Here is a 14,710-nt window from a genome sequence, read left to right on the forward strand (position 1 = left end):
CTAGGGCCCTGCTGGGGTTAGGAAGACTAACCTGGACCGAGGACTATGGTCTGGAATATGCAGTGAGATGTCCTCAGGAAGAACCAAACTTTAAGTCTGATATATCTCTTACTGTGCTCATACAGAATGACATTGCTAGAAATATTAGAAGTAGATTTACTACAACCATTAAGTGGATTACTAGCTGAGGAAGAAAGAAAGTGACACACCCTTGTTTGGATCCCACCCTTGAGTGGATCTCCTAGTAATCTGGAGTAATCTCCTTAGAAGAGATTTTGTTACCCTCCTGGAGGAGTGGTCTTACCCCTCTTTGTTGATTTGTTAATGTTCAACCTACCTTTGTGTCACCACCCTATGTGATTGCTATAAACTAAGACTGTAAGAGAAGTAAGGGGGAAGATACAGAGAGGGAAGACACAGAAGTGGAAGAGAAGACACAGAAACAAGAGAGAAGACACAGAAGCAGGGGAGAAGACACAGAAGCAGGGAAGAAGATACAGAGACAGAGAGAAGTCAGAAAAGACCAGAGGAGAGACTACAGAGACAGAGACAGACAGAAGAGAGCACAATGGCACACAAAGAAGCAGAGCACAAGGAGGAGTCATCCTGGTCCGGTTCATACACAGCAACTCAAGAGCACTGAACGTGAGTGGTGAGGGAGAGAGAGCGCTGCCCCAAGAGCCCATGAACAACACACATCAAATCAACCCCCTCCGTGTTCGAGCATTTGTAATTTTTTTACATCCCATCACTTGCAAATATGGCCTTACTGGGCACTTTTCAAGGTTATGCTTGAACAACAAAACATAACGGGTCTGTACAATAAATTTTCCATTAGTAGGATGAATTAAACTACTTCACTGAACATACTGTTCTTGATTACAGGGAAGTTACCATAGTAATGTTCTTTTTGTTTTGTTTTGGGGGCCACACCTAATGATGCTCATTTAGCATCCTGGCTCTGCCCTCTGGAATTACTCTTAGCAGTGCTCAGGGGACCTGAGTTGCTGAAGATGGAATCCAGGTTGGCCACATACAAACACCCTACCAGCTGTACTATCACTTTGGATCCAGTAGTAGTTCTTATTTATCAGTAGAAACTTTGCAAAGGACAAGATAAAAGGTACTAATTGGTATTTTTTAGAAACAGGAAGCAGTTTGGTATTTTCAAAATCACAGGTTCGTAATAGTCAAAATCCAACAATAACAACTCATTCAAAGGTGAAAGGTTGAATTAGAAATATCATTTTTTTTGGGGGTGGGGGCTTGGGAGCCACATCTGGCAGTGCTTGGTGGTTATTACTCTGTGCTTAGGGGTTGTACCCCGTGGCGCTCAGAAGACCATGTAGTGCTGGGCACCTGGGCTTTTTTTTTTTTTTATAATTTATTTATTTTTTAATTAGTGAGTCACAGTGAGGGTACAGTTACAGATTCACACATTTTTGTTCTTGTTTTTCCCTCATGCAATGTTTAAGAGCCCATCACTCCACCAGTGTCCATTCTCCATGGGCACCTGGGCTTTAGCATGCCAAGCATGAACTCCATTCTCTTCAGCTATATCTCTTCCTGCCCTGAGATCCAATTTCTCCTTTCTCTTTTTGTTTTTGGGCCACACCTGATGGTGCTGAGATCATATGTGGTACCAGGGATTCAAACCAGAGTAAGCTACATGCAAGGCACGTACTTTATCTCTCTGGTCCCGGAAATCTAATTTTTAACACACAGACATATATAGTTTTGTGTAAAGTCTGTGTCTGTACTGTACCTTAGAAGGACTCCCATTGAATTTGTACAGCAGAGCACTCCTTGGTGTAACTCCAGACCCATTCTTGTGTGGAGAAACATAGATGGAGTGCTGCTGGGAAACGCGGCGTGGTGAGCCTGGCTGTTGCTTTATGTACGGAAAAGGAGAGAGTGGTGGAGCTTCCATCTGAAATAAAAAATGTAGAATTAGTATAGATATATATTTTCAGTTTGGGGCAAAAAAATATTCTTGGCGGTGGCCAGGTGCTACTCCAGGCATGTGACCCAAGAGTTATTCTTTGCAGTGCCAGAAACTTGGGTTTCCTGTGTACCACGCATGTTCTCCAGTCTGCTGAGTCATCCCCGGCCCTGGATATGTGGGTTTTGAGTAACTCTGAAAGGCTGTTTGTTGTTTTTGTGTCAAACCCACGTATACTTCAGGGGTGACTCTAAGTTCTGTGCCTGTAGGTCTCTCTGGCAGTGGTGCCAGAAATTGAACCCAGGTCTCCAGCATGCAGAGGCATGGGTTCAGTTCACTAAACTAGAGCTCTGGTCCCTGGATGTGCATAGCACTGCACTGTGGCACTGTCGTCCTATTGTTCACTGACTTGCTCGAGAGGGCACCAGCAACATCTTAATTGTGAGACTTTTGTTACTGTTTTTGGCATATCAAATACACTGGATGTGCATAAAAATTAAAAAAAAAAGGGGGGGACCACCTCTGTGGTCCTGGTGCAGTCACAGGGGTCATAAGGTGCCAGGTACTGAACTCAAGACCTGTACATGCCAGGAATGGGCTTGACCACTTGAACTGTCTCCTTGGCCCCAATGTCCCCCAAGCATTACTGGGTGTGACATCCGACAAAAGATTTCTTAGTGAGGCATCTATTAATAATCCAGGTCTATTTGTTATTTTTTTTCTTTATCTCTCTCTTTTTTCCTTGTTGGGACACACCTGGAGGTGCTCAGGGGTTATTCCTGGCTCTGCTGCACTCAGAATTACTCCTGGTAGTGCTCAGGGACCATATGGGACACTGAGGATCGGACCTGGGTTTGTCATGTGAAAGGCAAACACCCTACCCACTGTACTCTGTTCTGGTCCTTTTTTCCTTAAGCTAAAAAAATACTTATCTCACATATAATAACAGAGGGCGCTGGAGTGATAGCACAGTTGTTGGGCGTTCGCCTTTCATGCGGCCGACCTGAGTTCGATTCCTCCGCCCCTCTCGGAGAGCCTGGCAAACTACCGAGAGTATGGAGCCCACACGGCAGAGCCTGGCAAGCTACCCGTGGCGTATTGGATATGCCAAAAACAGTAACAATAAGTCTCTCAACGAGAGACGTTACTGGTGCCCACTCGAACAAAATAATAACAGAAATAAAAACTAAGAGAAAATGTTAGCAGAATTGTTTTCATTTTCCCATGTTCCCATTGAACTCTTGCCCACATCCATAGATCCTTGTAACATAATTACATGTTATGTTACAAGGTATAGATAAAATTTGGTAAAAAGTATAGTATAGGTAAAATTTCCTCTGATTCTGCTGTATCATATCCTTACTCACTTTCTAAAATACGAATTCTAGAACATTTTCTCCTCTATAAAGCATTCATGAGATTTGGAACTCTGAGATTTGGAACTCTGGAACTCTAGCAAAAACAATTTCACAGTAATTAAACCCATGATTTTTAGATAATAAAGTAGTAAAACATAAGACATACCATGTGCTCCTGATTTGACAAATCATATTTCAATGCAAATGACTTCACTCTTCCTACATATATTGTATTGTAAAATTTGATAAGATCACCTCTTTCCTCTTTTACTGGTCCACTGGTACAGTCAGGAGTTTTTGTAGCATCTTCTAAGTCTGTTAAAAGAAATCAGTAGTGTAATAGATGACCTCTACTACGAAAACTTGTGACTTGAGGGGCTGGAGCAACAGTAGTACATCTGCTTGGAGCACAGCTGACTGTTCCTCCTCCTGCCCCTAGTTTGATCCCCAGTATCTCATATTGGTTCTCAAATCTGTTCCTCTTCCTGCCCCGAGTTTCATTATGGTCCTCCCAGCACCCACAGGAGTGCTGAGCCAGGAGTAACCCCGGAGTACTGCCAGGCGTGATTCCTAACAAATAAAAATTGGTAACCTGAATTAGACTCTTTGAATAATACTTAAAAAATTAAAGCAGGCTAGAGACAGAGTTCAGCAGGTAGGGCATTTACTCTGTATTTGGCCAACCTGTGTTTAATCCCTGGCATCACATATGGTCTCCAGAGCACTGCCAGAAGGAATGCCTGAGCTCAGAGGCGCAAAACCAGGAGTAATCTCTCAGCATTGCTGGATATGGCCCCCAAACCAAGAATAAACAGAAAAATTAAAGCAATTAATATTGTTAGACAGGGTAAAGGAGTCTATCTTTTGAGGCCAGAGAGAATATTGTGAGTAAGGCACTTGCCTTGCAAGTGGCCGACTCGGGTTCAAACCCCAGCACCAGATATGGTCCTCTAAGTCTCCAGAGCACAGAGTCAGGAGTAAGCTCTGAATACCATTTGTGGCCACCCCCTAATCCATCTATGGAAAAATTACATTCAAACCAGTTATTTCCCGAACTGATCTGAATCTCTAGCTCACACTGTAAAGATAATTACATCAGGCAACTTACCACAACCTGTTACTCCACACCCGCTGTTCAGGTTTGTGCTGTGTGCCACAGCTTCTCTCTTCAACAGGACACTTCTATAGACCTAGTGGTCAGAGGAGGAACAAAGGGCTGCTGAGACACAGAGACACAGGAGGCAAAGCCAACACAGCAAAGCAAACAAGTCAATTCTGAGTCTCTATCTTATAGGTCCTCTATCAAGCCACGATGCTGGTACCCTGACAGATGACATAATAGTACCTACCTTCCAAGGGATGATTCTGAACCAAACTAGAGCCCTCCACCTAAAACGATGGCTCTATTGTACTTAATAACAAAATAGAAGCACAAGAGCAGCAACCAACACTTAGGAGCAGATTTTGCCAAATAAAAGTCACTTCAAAAATCTGAATCTGGGGGCTGGAGCAATAGCACAGTGGGTAGGGCATTTGCCTTGCACATGGCTGACCCGGGTTCGATTCCCAGCATCCCATATGGTCCCCTGAGCACCGCCAGGGGTAATTCCTGAGTGCAGAGCCAGGAGTAACCCCTGTACATTGCCAGGTGTGACCCAAAAAGAAAAAAAAAATCTTAATCTTTATTCCTTTTTGTTTCCTTTCAGGAGAATCACTTGATCTTACTGACTTATTTACCTCCCGTCCATTTACACCTCCTTTCACATGATGAAAATCTGTTCCTCTTCCTGTCCCTAAACTTTTTTTTTTTTTTGGCGTGTTTTGGCCCACACCAAGGGCTTCTGACTTTGCATTCAGGGATCACTCCTAGCAGGGTTCAGGGGACTATTTGTGGTAGGGAATCAAATGAGGAAGACTGTGAGCAAGTAGTACTCTGTACTATGTCTCTGGTCCTGGGAATTAAGTGAAACTAGCTAGGGATATAACCTGGAGATAAAGTGCATACCCCAGGTATGAGACCCTGGGTTGAATGTCTAATACCAAGAAAAAGGGAGGGGCTGGAATTATAGCACAGCAGGTACGGCATTTGCCTTGAATGTGGCTGACCCAGTTTCAAGCCCTGGCATCTCATATGGTTCCCTAGTGCCACCAGGAGTGATTCCTGAGTACAGGGCCAGGAGTGAGCTCTAAGCACTGCCAGGTGTGGCCCCCCCAAACAAAGAACAAAACAAAGTCAAAAAAAAAAAAAAAAAGCAAGGGAAGGTGGGAGGAAAAAGGTGGAGGAGGAAGAGAAAAACAAATAACTACTTTGGGTCCTTTCTGGATACTTGAGCTATGGCATCTCACTTTCCTTAAAAAAAAAAAAAAAAATTAAAGAAGCATAATTTATAGTTATGTATAGTAGAGGTGTTTTGTGTGTTTTTTTTGGCCACATCTGGTGATGTTCAGGGCTTATTCCTGGCTCTGCACTCAGGAATCAGCCCTGGCATACGTTTTTTGTGGTGAGAGGAGGCTTGGGTCACACCCAGCTGTGCTCAGGAGCAGAACCCAGGCCTTCTGCATGTAAAACACGTGCTCCAGCCCTGGAACCATCTCTCTGCCATGTCCCCACTGCCTTTTTTTGATCATACCTGGTGGTGCTGGAAACTACTACTGGTGCAGTGCTCAGGGATTACTCTCTCTGTGGTGCTTGGGGAAATAAGAAGCGCTGTGCTGGTGATCAAATCCCTTACCTTCCCCAATGATGCGAAGAGAGAATCACAAGCACAACCAGCTGTGTGGCCCAAAACCAAGACAAAAAGGAAACAATCCACCAAAACCCAAGACCTCAAGTCTATTGCTATAAAAGACATTTGCCTTGGACCTGGGAGAAAGCTCAGGGGCAGAAGCACCACTTGCTCTGCATGCAGGAGCCTCGGGTGCGATTCCTGAAACCCATAGAACCTGAACCCTACTGGGTATGCCCCAACATCAAAACAAAACCCAAGAACTCTGCCTTATCTATGATTTGTCAGCAGAGTAGCAGTATAAATCTAATTTTGGACTGAAGGAAAATAATATAACTCACGTGACTATTAGCTTGGGGCTGATTCCTATAACTTTTCATTATTTCTTGAAAAGTTCTTTCTTCTTTTGTTACCTAAAGAAAATAAAAATTGCTTTTAATAGAAAAACTGCTCCATACAGAAACTTCAATTACAGATTGGCACTGAGAGTAGTCTTGTAGAAAGCCATAAACCCTAGGCTAAAACCTACTGCCAGTTACAATTTTTTATAACCTTTGAAGTCCTGTGGGGATTCAGCTAATACTTTCATTAATCTAATAGCATTGAGATTTCTAAGGTATGACTCTACAGAAAATACACTTCTTTATAAAAATAACGTTATCAGAAAATTCAAGATTTGCTGAATTCCCCAGGATCTCGGATTTTAATGCTTTTCAGTACTTTATTTTAAAGGAAATTAATCGTATACTAGGGAACAGAAAATGTCTTGCAGTAATTCACAATAAAGCCGAGTGGTTATTATATGATGAGACATTTAACACTTTAGTTGGGTTTTGGGGTTTCTCCTGTAGTTCTCAGAGTCTATTTTCAATTCTGTGCTGGGGGATTGCTCCTGGCAGTGATAAGAAACCAAATGGTGCCAGGGATTGAACCTGGGCATCCTACATGCAAGGCATATGCTTAGTTCACTGAGCTGTCTTTTGAGCCCTAAGATGTTATTTTTGCATTTTTGGATTTGGGGCCACACCTGGCAGTGATGGGGAATTTTATGTTGTGCCAGGGACGGAACTGGGGCCTGCCATATGCAAAACAAACATCTTACTCTCTATATTATCTCACTAGGTTCTAGACCCAAGATTTTTTTTTGCTATTTTTGAATCACACCCGGTCCTGGCTCTGCACTCAGGAATTACCCCCTGGCAGTGCTCAACGCCCTACCTGCTGTGTTATTTCTCCAACCCTAGCCCCAAGATTTAAAGAAATACCATAATCAGAAAGGAATTTGAAAATATGCCCTTCGCTTTAATAAGCTTAAAAATCATGGGATGAGGGGCTGGAGCAATAGCACAGCGGGTAGGGCGCTTGCCTTGCACGCGGCCGACCCAGGCTGACCCAGGCTGACCCAGGTTCGAATCCCAGCATCCCATATGGTCCCCTGAGCACCGCCAGGGGTAATTCCTGAGTGTAGAACCAGGAGTAACCCCTGTGCATTGCTGGGTGTGACCCAAAAAGCAAAAAAAAAAAAAAAAAAAAAAAAAAAATCATGGGATGAGGAGAGAGCGCAACACGTTGGAGCTCATGCTTTATATGCAAGAGTCCCATAATCAATTTCCAGTACCACACAGTCCCCTGAGCACCACCAGGAATGACACTGAGTACTTAGCAAGGAGCAGATCACTGGTCTACCTTGGTTACAACTGCTGGTTTGTGAACTGTTATGCAAGACAGATGCTGGTCAGTAGGTCTAAGAAGACTGAAGAAAGCTGGCTTAAAGGGCTGTCATGCTAGTTTGATCCCTGGAGCAATAAATTGGGAGCAATTTATTGTTCCCTGAGCAATAAATTGGGAGCAGCTCCTGAGATCATCAGGGTATAGCTCTAAGGCCAAAATCAAAACCTATGTTAGTTTGTCAGTGTGGTGAAAATTGTCAGGAATTTTTTTACATGTATCAGAATTTTAAAGAACAGTGTAGGGAGATAGATAAAGGGTTAATATACATGTTTTGCATGCAGAAGGCCTTAGGCTCCACTCCTAAGCTCTGAGTTAGCATGAGCACTTCCTGATGAGGCCCCAAAACCAGGGCCGGGGGACGAGAGTATAATGGGTAGGGCGCAGGCCTTGTGTGCAGCTGATCTGGGTTTGGATTTGATCCTGGCCACTGCATACAGTCCTGTAAGCACTGTCAGGAGTGATCCCTGAGCCAAGAGCAGGGAATAAACCCTGAGAACCACGGGATGGCCCCCCAAAACAACAAAACCAAAACCCAAAACCAAAGAAACAAACACCCCCAAACCAACAAAGCAAACCCAGAATTTTGAAGAACATGATAATGCTACTTTAGAAATTAAAATGTTACAGTAATTAGGGGCCAGAGAGAACTCAGCACATAGGGTGCCTGCCTAGCATGTGGTTGACTTGAGTTCAATGTCCAGCACCCCATATGGTCTGTACTGGGGAATCACAGGAATGATTCGCCAGTGCAGAGCCAGGAGTAATCCCTGAGCACCACTGTGTGTGACCCAAACCAGCACCCCACTCCCCAAGTTATAGAATTAAAACTTTTTTTTTCTTTTACCTTTGCCATGATGTAAAAGGCACAAAGGAGGAGCTGATCCAAATGTCTGTCTTTCATTAGATCAGGGCAATGAACTAAAGTGAATTCAAAACATGTCCATATTTTCCTTCGTAAGTCATTTGAAGCATCCAGTTTTAAACATAAATCACGTAAGCGTACACTCGCCAAATGGTAGACCTAAGATGAAAGATAGCACGTTGAAGCAAAAATATAGGCAATTTCTAAAGTTTTTCTTTTGAAAAATTTAAAAAAACTGCATTTATTTTTGAGAACCATATGTTCTTTTTTTGTTTGATTTTGGGCCATATCTGGCTATGATCAGAAATCATTTCTTGGAGTGCTCAGGGTGCTGGGGATTGATCAGGGTTAATCACATGCAAAGAAAGTCCCCTACCTGCTATACTATTTCTGGTCCTAGAATTTGTCTTAACATGAACTTGGGCTTCCAGAAGATTAGCAAATAGCTAAGACCATTGATAAATTTTACAAAATTTCTATTCTATAGTACTAGGTTACTGCAATGGCTGAAGAATAAATAATATTAAAGCAAAAGTATCTTTGAAAAAAAATTGTCTGAAAAATTCTTTTTTCTGGCTGGACAGATAGTACAAGGGTTCAAGCAGCATCACCAGGAGTGGTTCCTGAGCACAGAGCCAGGAGTAAGCCCTAAGCCTCACCAAGTATGGCCCAAGCAGTCCCCCCCCAATATTTTTTTTGTTTAGGAGGCCTGATCTGGGAATGCTGGGGTGGGGTGGGGGGTTCTTTCAGCACATTTCTTGGAGGTCATCCCAAGAAGCATTAGAGGGACCATGTGTTGCTAGGACCAAACCCAACAACAAACTCAACTGGCTGCGTGCACAGGTTGCACGCAGGAGCCCTTGAACCACAATGGAAACCCAGCATCTCAATGTGTGTCTCGAAAGCACAAAGAAAGCCACGGGCCCTGAGCATGGCTGGACATGGCCTTCAAACCAAAACAAAAGCCATTAAACATAATAACACGTAGGATTTACATGTAAGATATACATGAAGCATGACCATTACGAATTCATCATTTTGTGTTCATAATTTTTTCTTCCTATTTCATAATTTTCTTTTACTTTTTATTTATGGGAGGAAATTAAGCATGTATAACAGAGAATAAAGTAGTTTGTAGAACAAATCTGGTTTTTTTTTTTTTTTTGCTTTTGGGGTCATACCTGGCATGCACAGGGGTCACTCCTGGCTCTGCACTCAGGAATTACCCCTGGCGGTGCTCAAAGGACCACATGGGATACTGGGAATCGAACCCGGGTCAGCCGCGTGCAAGGCAAACGCCCTACCCGCTGTGCTTTCCAGCTTTTCTGCATTCTAGTCAGTTTCGGACTTCAAAGTTTGAGGCATAAAATGCAGGTTAGACTGAAGGCCAGATTTAGGCCTCCCTCCTCTTTTCTCCAGCCAGCTCCCCTCCTTCAGGTACCACAGGGTCCAGGTGGGTCCTTCTAGGGAGGTCTGAAGCACAGACACACAGACTTCAGTCCCATTTTTCGCGCACATGGCAAGAAGCTATGTGCACTGTTTTCAATGTGCACCTTTACTCAATAACATATGAAGTCCTCAGTGCTCATATATTATTAATTATCATAGAATATCAGTAGGAAAAGAGCCCACCAGCCCCAGCGGATGGCCAATGGCATGGCCAGTCCCACCACACACACCCCCCTACACACCCAGGTCCAAACCCATTGATACAATTCCTCTCTACCTCACTCTACCTACATTGCTTTTAGCTAGAAAGTCACATAGGCAGTGGAGGAGCGAAGAGGATGCATTGGAATGGTGACAGAAATGGGGGTGTCTGCACTCCACAAAGACCATGCCAATTGATCTCCCACCCGCAGATGGCCGGTGAGTATCAGCCCTCCTTATTCTGATGACTGTGGCATGGGGCACCTCTCAATTTGTGCTGGCAGCCACCCCATCGAGTCCCTTGCATCATCCCTGCCCCTCCTTCCCTCACATTCCAGGAGGGGAAGATAATGAACTCCTCTCTATTAAGTGAAATAATGGGACAGTGGATGAGGCCAAGGATGCTACTGAGAAAAACAAAACAGGAAGGGGGTGTGGTACAGGCATATGAAGTCAATAAATGCCTGTTGAAAGAATGAAAGATTTATTTTCTTCCTGGGCTCCAGAATCTGGAGGAGGGTTCCAAGAGATAAGTTATCTTCCGTTGCTTCTCTGTGTTCAGGATCTAAAGGAACATTATGTTCTACAATTTTATGGAATGGTAACCTAGGGGCCCTTCTTGGATATGTGACCCTTGGATATGAGTTCAATCCCTGGCTCAAAAAAGCCTGAAAGCACTGCTGGGGTGGCTCCAGAGGCCTCCAGAACCATATGGCTAAGAGCTGACTCCTTAGGCTATAATAGACCCTGTGTCCTTCCCCTAAAAGAGGCAAAGAGCAACATTCAGGAGTCACTTCTCGTGGTGCTCAGAGGATCATATGGGGTGCCAAGATTAAACTTGGGTTGGCCACGTGCAAAGCAAGCACCTTACCTGCTGTATTATCACTCTAGCTCCAAGGTTGGACTCTTGGCACTAGAAGTTCCCCCAAGCACTTCCAGGAAAATCCCCAAACACCAATCTTGGAGTAATTCCCAGCATTGCTGGGTGTACCCCAGAAAGGAAAACAAACATACTTAACAGAAAAAAAAAAGAAATGGGTCAGGGAGATGATCCAAAGAGATAGGTAGCATATATTTCGTTTTGGGGCCACACCCAGTGATGCTCAGGGCTTACTCCTGACTGTGCACTCAGGAATCATTCCTGGTGGTGCTCAGGGGGTCATATGAGATGCTGTATATCAGCCTCTGTTTGGTTGTGTGCAAGACAAGTATCTTACCTGCCGTACTATCTTTCTGGCCCCAAAGCCATGGTGTATATTTTGTTTTGTTTTTTTAAATTATTTTTAATCACATGTCATTTATTTATTTATTTATTTATTTTGCTTTTTGGGTCACACCTGGCGATGCACAGGGGTTACTCCTGGCTCTGCACTCAGGAATTACCCCTGGCGGTGCTCAGGGGATCATATGGGATGCTGGGATTCGAAGTTGGCCGCGTGCAAGGCAAACGCCCTACCCGCTGTGCTATCGCTCCAGCCCCCATGGTGTATATTTTGTATGCCACAGTTTTGATCCCCAGAACCGAATGGTTCCCCGAGCACAGTAGGAGTGCCCCAAAGCACTACCAGATGTGGTCCAAGGGAGAATTGTCAAGACAGACACACACATACCTTTCTATAAAACAGTGCTAAGGATCCCGTTCTCTTTGGTTTGCTTATTCCAGCTGAATGTACCTCTTGTGCTTTAGTTAACTGAGTTTGTTTTGGAGATGCACCAATTAATGACTGAGCTGTAAGAGATACAGGACTCTCGCCTTTCGATTCCTGGGCTGTATTCATGGAAATTGGTATCAGTGTGATTTCTCCAGCATCATTTGCAATACCTGAATGCAAACGCAAGATTCAAAGTTTTAGACATCTTCAAAAGAACCAAATTCAATGATACCATATAATCTTCCCAGGTCTGCGCTGAGAACTTTGGGGCCTTCTGGGAATAGTGGTGAGCCCATTCCCCTTTCTGCCTGAGTGCACAGCAGCCCACAGTCATATCCAACATCTTCCAACATAGAAATGGCCCAGCTCCACATCTAAACCTTACCAAACTGCCCAGTCACCAAATCATTCCAGATTTGTAACTCTTGAACACCTCAAAACTTCATACTACTGTCAGCCCAGTAAAATCACAGCAAATCTGATAGGAACATTGCACAGAAGCCCACCAAACTCAATGAGCCTAACCAATAACACAGAACGCTCAACTAGCACTAACCAGCCCAGTAAATCCTCAGACTTTAGTTAAATCATTGTGAGATGTAACAATTATTAAAAATTTACTATTACTGATTCAAGTTTTGATAATTCCATTTGCTTTTATATTGTAACAAACTACATGAAATAAAACTGGGGTGGTGTGTGGGAAACTGGGGATAGTGGCAGAGGGAAGAGCCCACTGATGATGGGATTGGTGGGACACTGAAATGCCTGAAACAACTGTATTGTAAACAACTTCACAAAGCATGGTGTTATAATAAAAAAAAAAACTTAAAAAAAAATTCTTTGTTTTAGATATAAGCAGTATAAGTTGTCAACTTTATTTTTCTATATATAAACTTAAAAATAATAGTAGAAGGAAGGGACTGGAGAGACAGTATGGCTAGTAAGGTGCGTGCCTTGCATGTATCTGACCCAAGTTCTATCCCAAGCACCCCATACCCCACATGGGTTCCTAAGCCCTGCCAGGAGTGGTCCCTAAGCAAAGAACCAGGAGTACCTATAGGTGTGGCCCTTCACCCCTGCCAAAATAGCTCGAAGGGCTAGAGAGAGAGAGAGAGAGAGCACTCAATGGATTGACCACATGCTTTACATGTAGGAGGCCTGGGTTTGATGCAGAAGCTCCCAGGAGAATACCCCCAAAAGAAAATAGAAATGCTAAAAAAAGACAGGAAGCTACAAACACAGCTTTCCAAGGTTATGATAATATTATTTTCTATCTTCAGTAGGACAATAATTTTTTGCTTTTAGCTCTTAAGGAGATGGCTGAATCAATAAAAAAAGTACTTAAAGCACTCATTTATAAAGCTCACATACAAAAATAAAATTCTGGGCCATAGAGGAAACTCAATAGGCAGAAAACATGCTTGGCATGGTCTCCTGAGCAACATCAGGAATTTCTGAGCTTGAAATCAGGAGTACCCCTGATCACTAGCAGGTTTGATCCAAAAATCCAAACCTGCCCCTACCCACTCCCAAAGAGAAATCCTAAGTGAAGTTACTAGGTAATATAATGGGGAAAAAACCCAATAGTGTATGTTTAAAACAAAAGCTAGAGTGCAGAGGATTTTCAGGGTAGTAAACTATTCTGATGGATATGTGCCATTGTAAATTTGTTAAATACACAGAAAGCTGAATACTAATAGTGAACTAAAACCTAATGGAATTGATTATGTTACTGTAGGCTCACTGTTAGAGGTGTAACACACTAGTGTGTGATGATGCAGGTAGGGAGCAGGAGAAACTGGGAAATCTCTGTACCTTCCACCCAATTTCGCTGTAATCCTAAAACTGCTCTAAGAAGGAAAAAATAGTATAGGTTCAAAGAAAAAAATACTGGATCACAAAGACTCTGTGATCAAATCTAGTAAGAAATTCCTTAAATTTATCCAACTCAAGAAAATAAAAAGAAATAAAATGTTACCGTGCAATGGAATGGTGACTTTTTGTCCTGAGGTCCCTGTTACTATGGTGGTGGCCATTGTCAGAAGACTCTGTCCAGGTGAAATTGATATATCAGCAGTAATGCTTGAAGGAGCAATTTTCAATTTTGTTCCTTCTGTCATGATCCTATCCATAAGCATTTCCTTTGGGGGTTCTTCCCCAAAAAGTCTTCTCTTAGCACTCCCTGCAGCAGGAGAACTGTAGCGCTCATGGACAGAAATTGGAGACAATGGTTGCATATCTAATAACGAGAAACATTAATTAAAAAATATTTGACAGGAATTCCAAAATAATAAATCACATCCACTCATTCAACAAATAGTTAAATTACTAATCCAGGCACTAACTCTGAACAATACTATCTTATTTTTCAGTGCTGAACATACCTTTTCGAAGACTCCCACTATCAGTACGAACTTCTTTGACCCTTGGATGCATTAGAGGAGACATTGGCATCATAGGAAGATGACCTTGTACATTTACCCCATTTGCCGTTTCAAAGTTACTTGGGAAAATTACCTGAAAACAAAAAACTCTAATTTATATCCAGACAAACTAATACAAACTATGAAAGTTAATAAATGGCCAGAAATAGCCCCTGAGAATGATCCAAACACCAAGAATAAAACATCCTCTTCAACTGAGTATGTACCAAGAGTAAAACCCAGAGTCCCACACATACTACACATATACTCTAGCACTAATATATATGTGTATATATACAACCACTGATGAAAACTTTTTTTTTTTTTTTTTGGGGGGGGGGACCCTCCTGCATGCAAAGCATG

At 42.9% G+C, this 14,710-nt stretch overlaps 1 protein-coding gene across 1 annotated transcript in view; it reads right to left on the reverse strand.

Annotated features, from left to right (window-relative positions):
* Window positions 1-14,710, reverse strand: part of RBL1 (RB transcriptional corepressor like 1) — a 42,963-nt gene that overhangs the window by 3,079 nt on the left and 25,174 nt on the right. The window contains exons 14-21 of the mRNA XM_004612502.2: window positions 14,309-14,441; window positions 13,903-14,163; window positions 11,880-12,091; window positions 8,602-8,778; window positions 6,368-6,439; window positions 4,409-4,490; window positions 3,467-3,615; window positions 1,766-1,930 (exon numbers count right to left, since the gene is read on the reverse strand). Coding sequence (XP_004612559.2) covers window positions 1,766-1,930; window positions 3,467-3,615; window positions 4,409-4,490; window positions 6,368-6,439; window positions 8,602-8,778; window positions 11,880-12,091; window positions 13,903-14,163; window positions 14,309-14,441 — 1,251 coding nt within the window. The remainder of the gene's footprint in view (window positions 1-1,765; window positions 1,931-3,466; window positions 3,616-4,408; window positions 4,491-6,367; window positions 6,440-8,601; window positions 8,779-11,879; window positions 12,092-13,902; window positions 14,164-14,308; window positions 14,442-14,710) is intronic.

Source organism: Sorex araneus, chromosome 5 (assembly GCF_027595985.1).
Source record: "Sorex araneus isolate mSorAra2 chromosome 5, mSorAra2.pri, whole genome shotgun sequence".
NCBI classification, from domain to species: domain Eukaryota; kingdom Metazoa; phylum Chordata; class Mammalia; order Eulipotyphla; family Soricidae; genus Sorex; species Sorex araneus.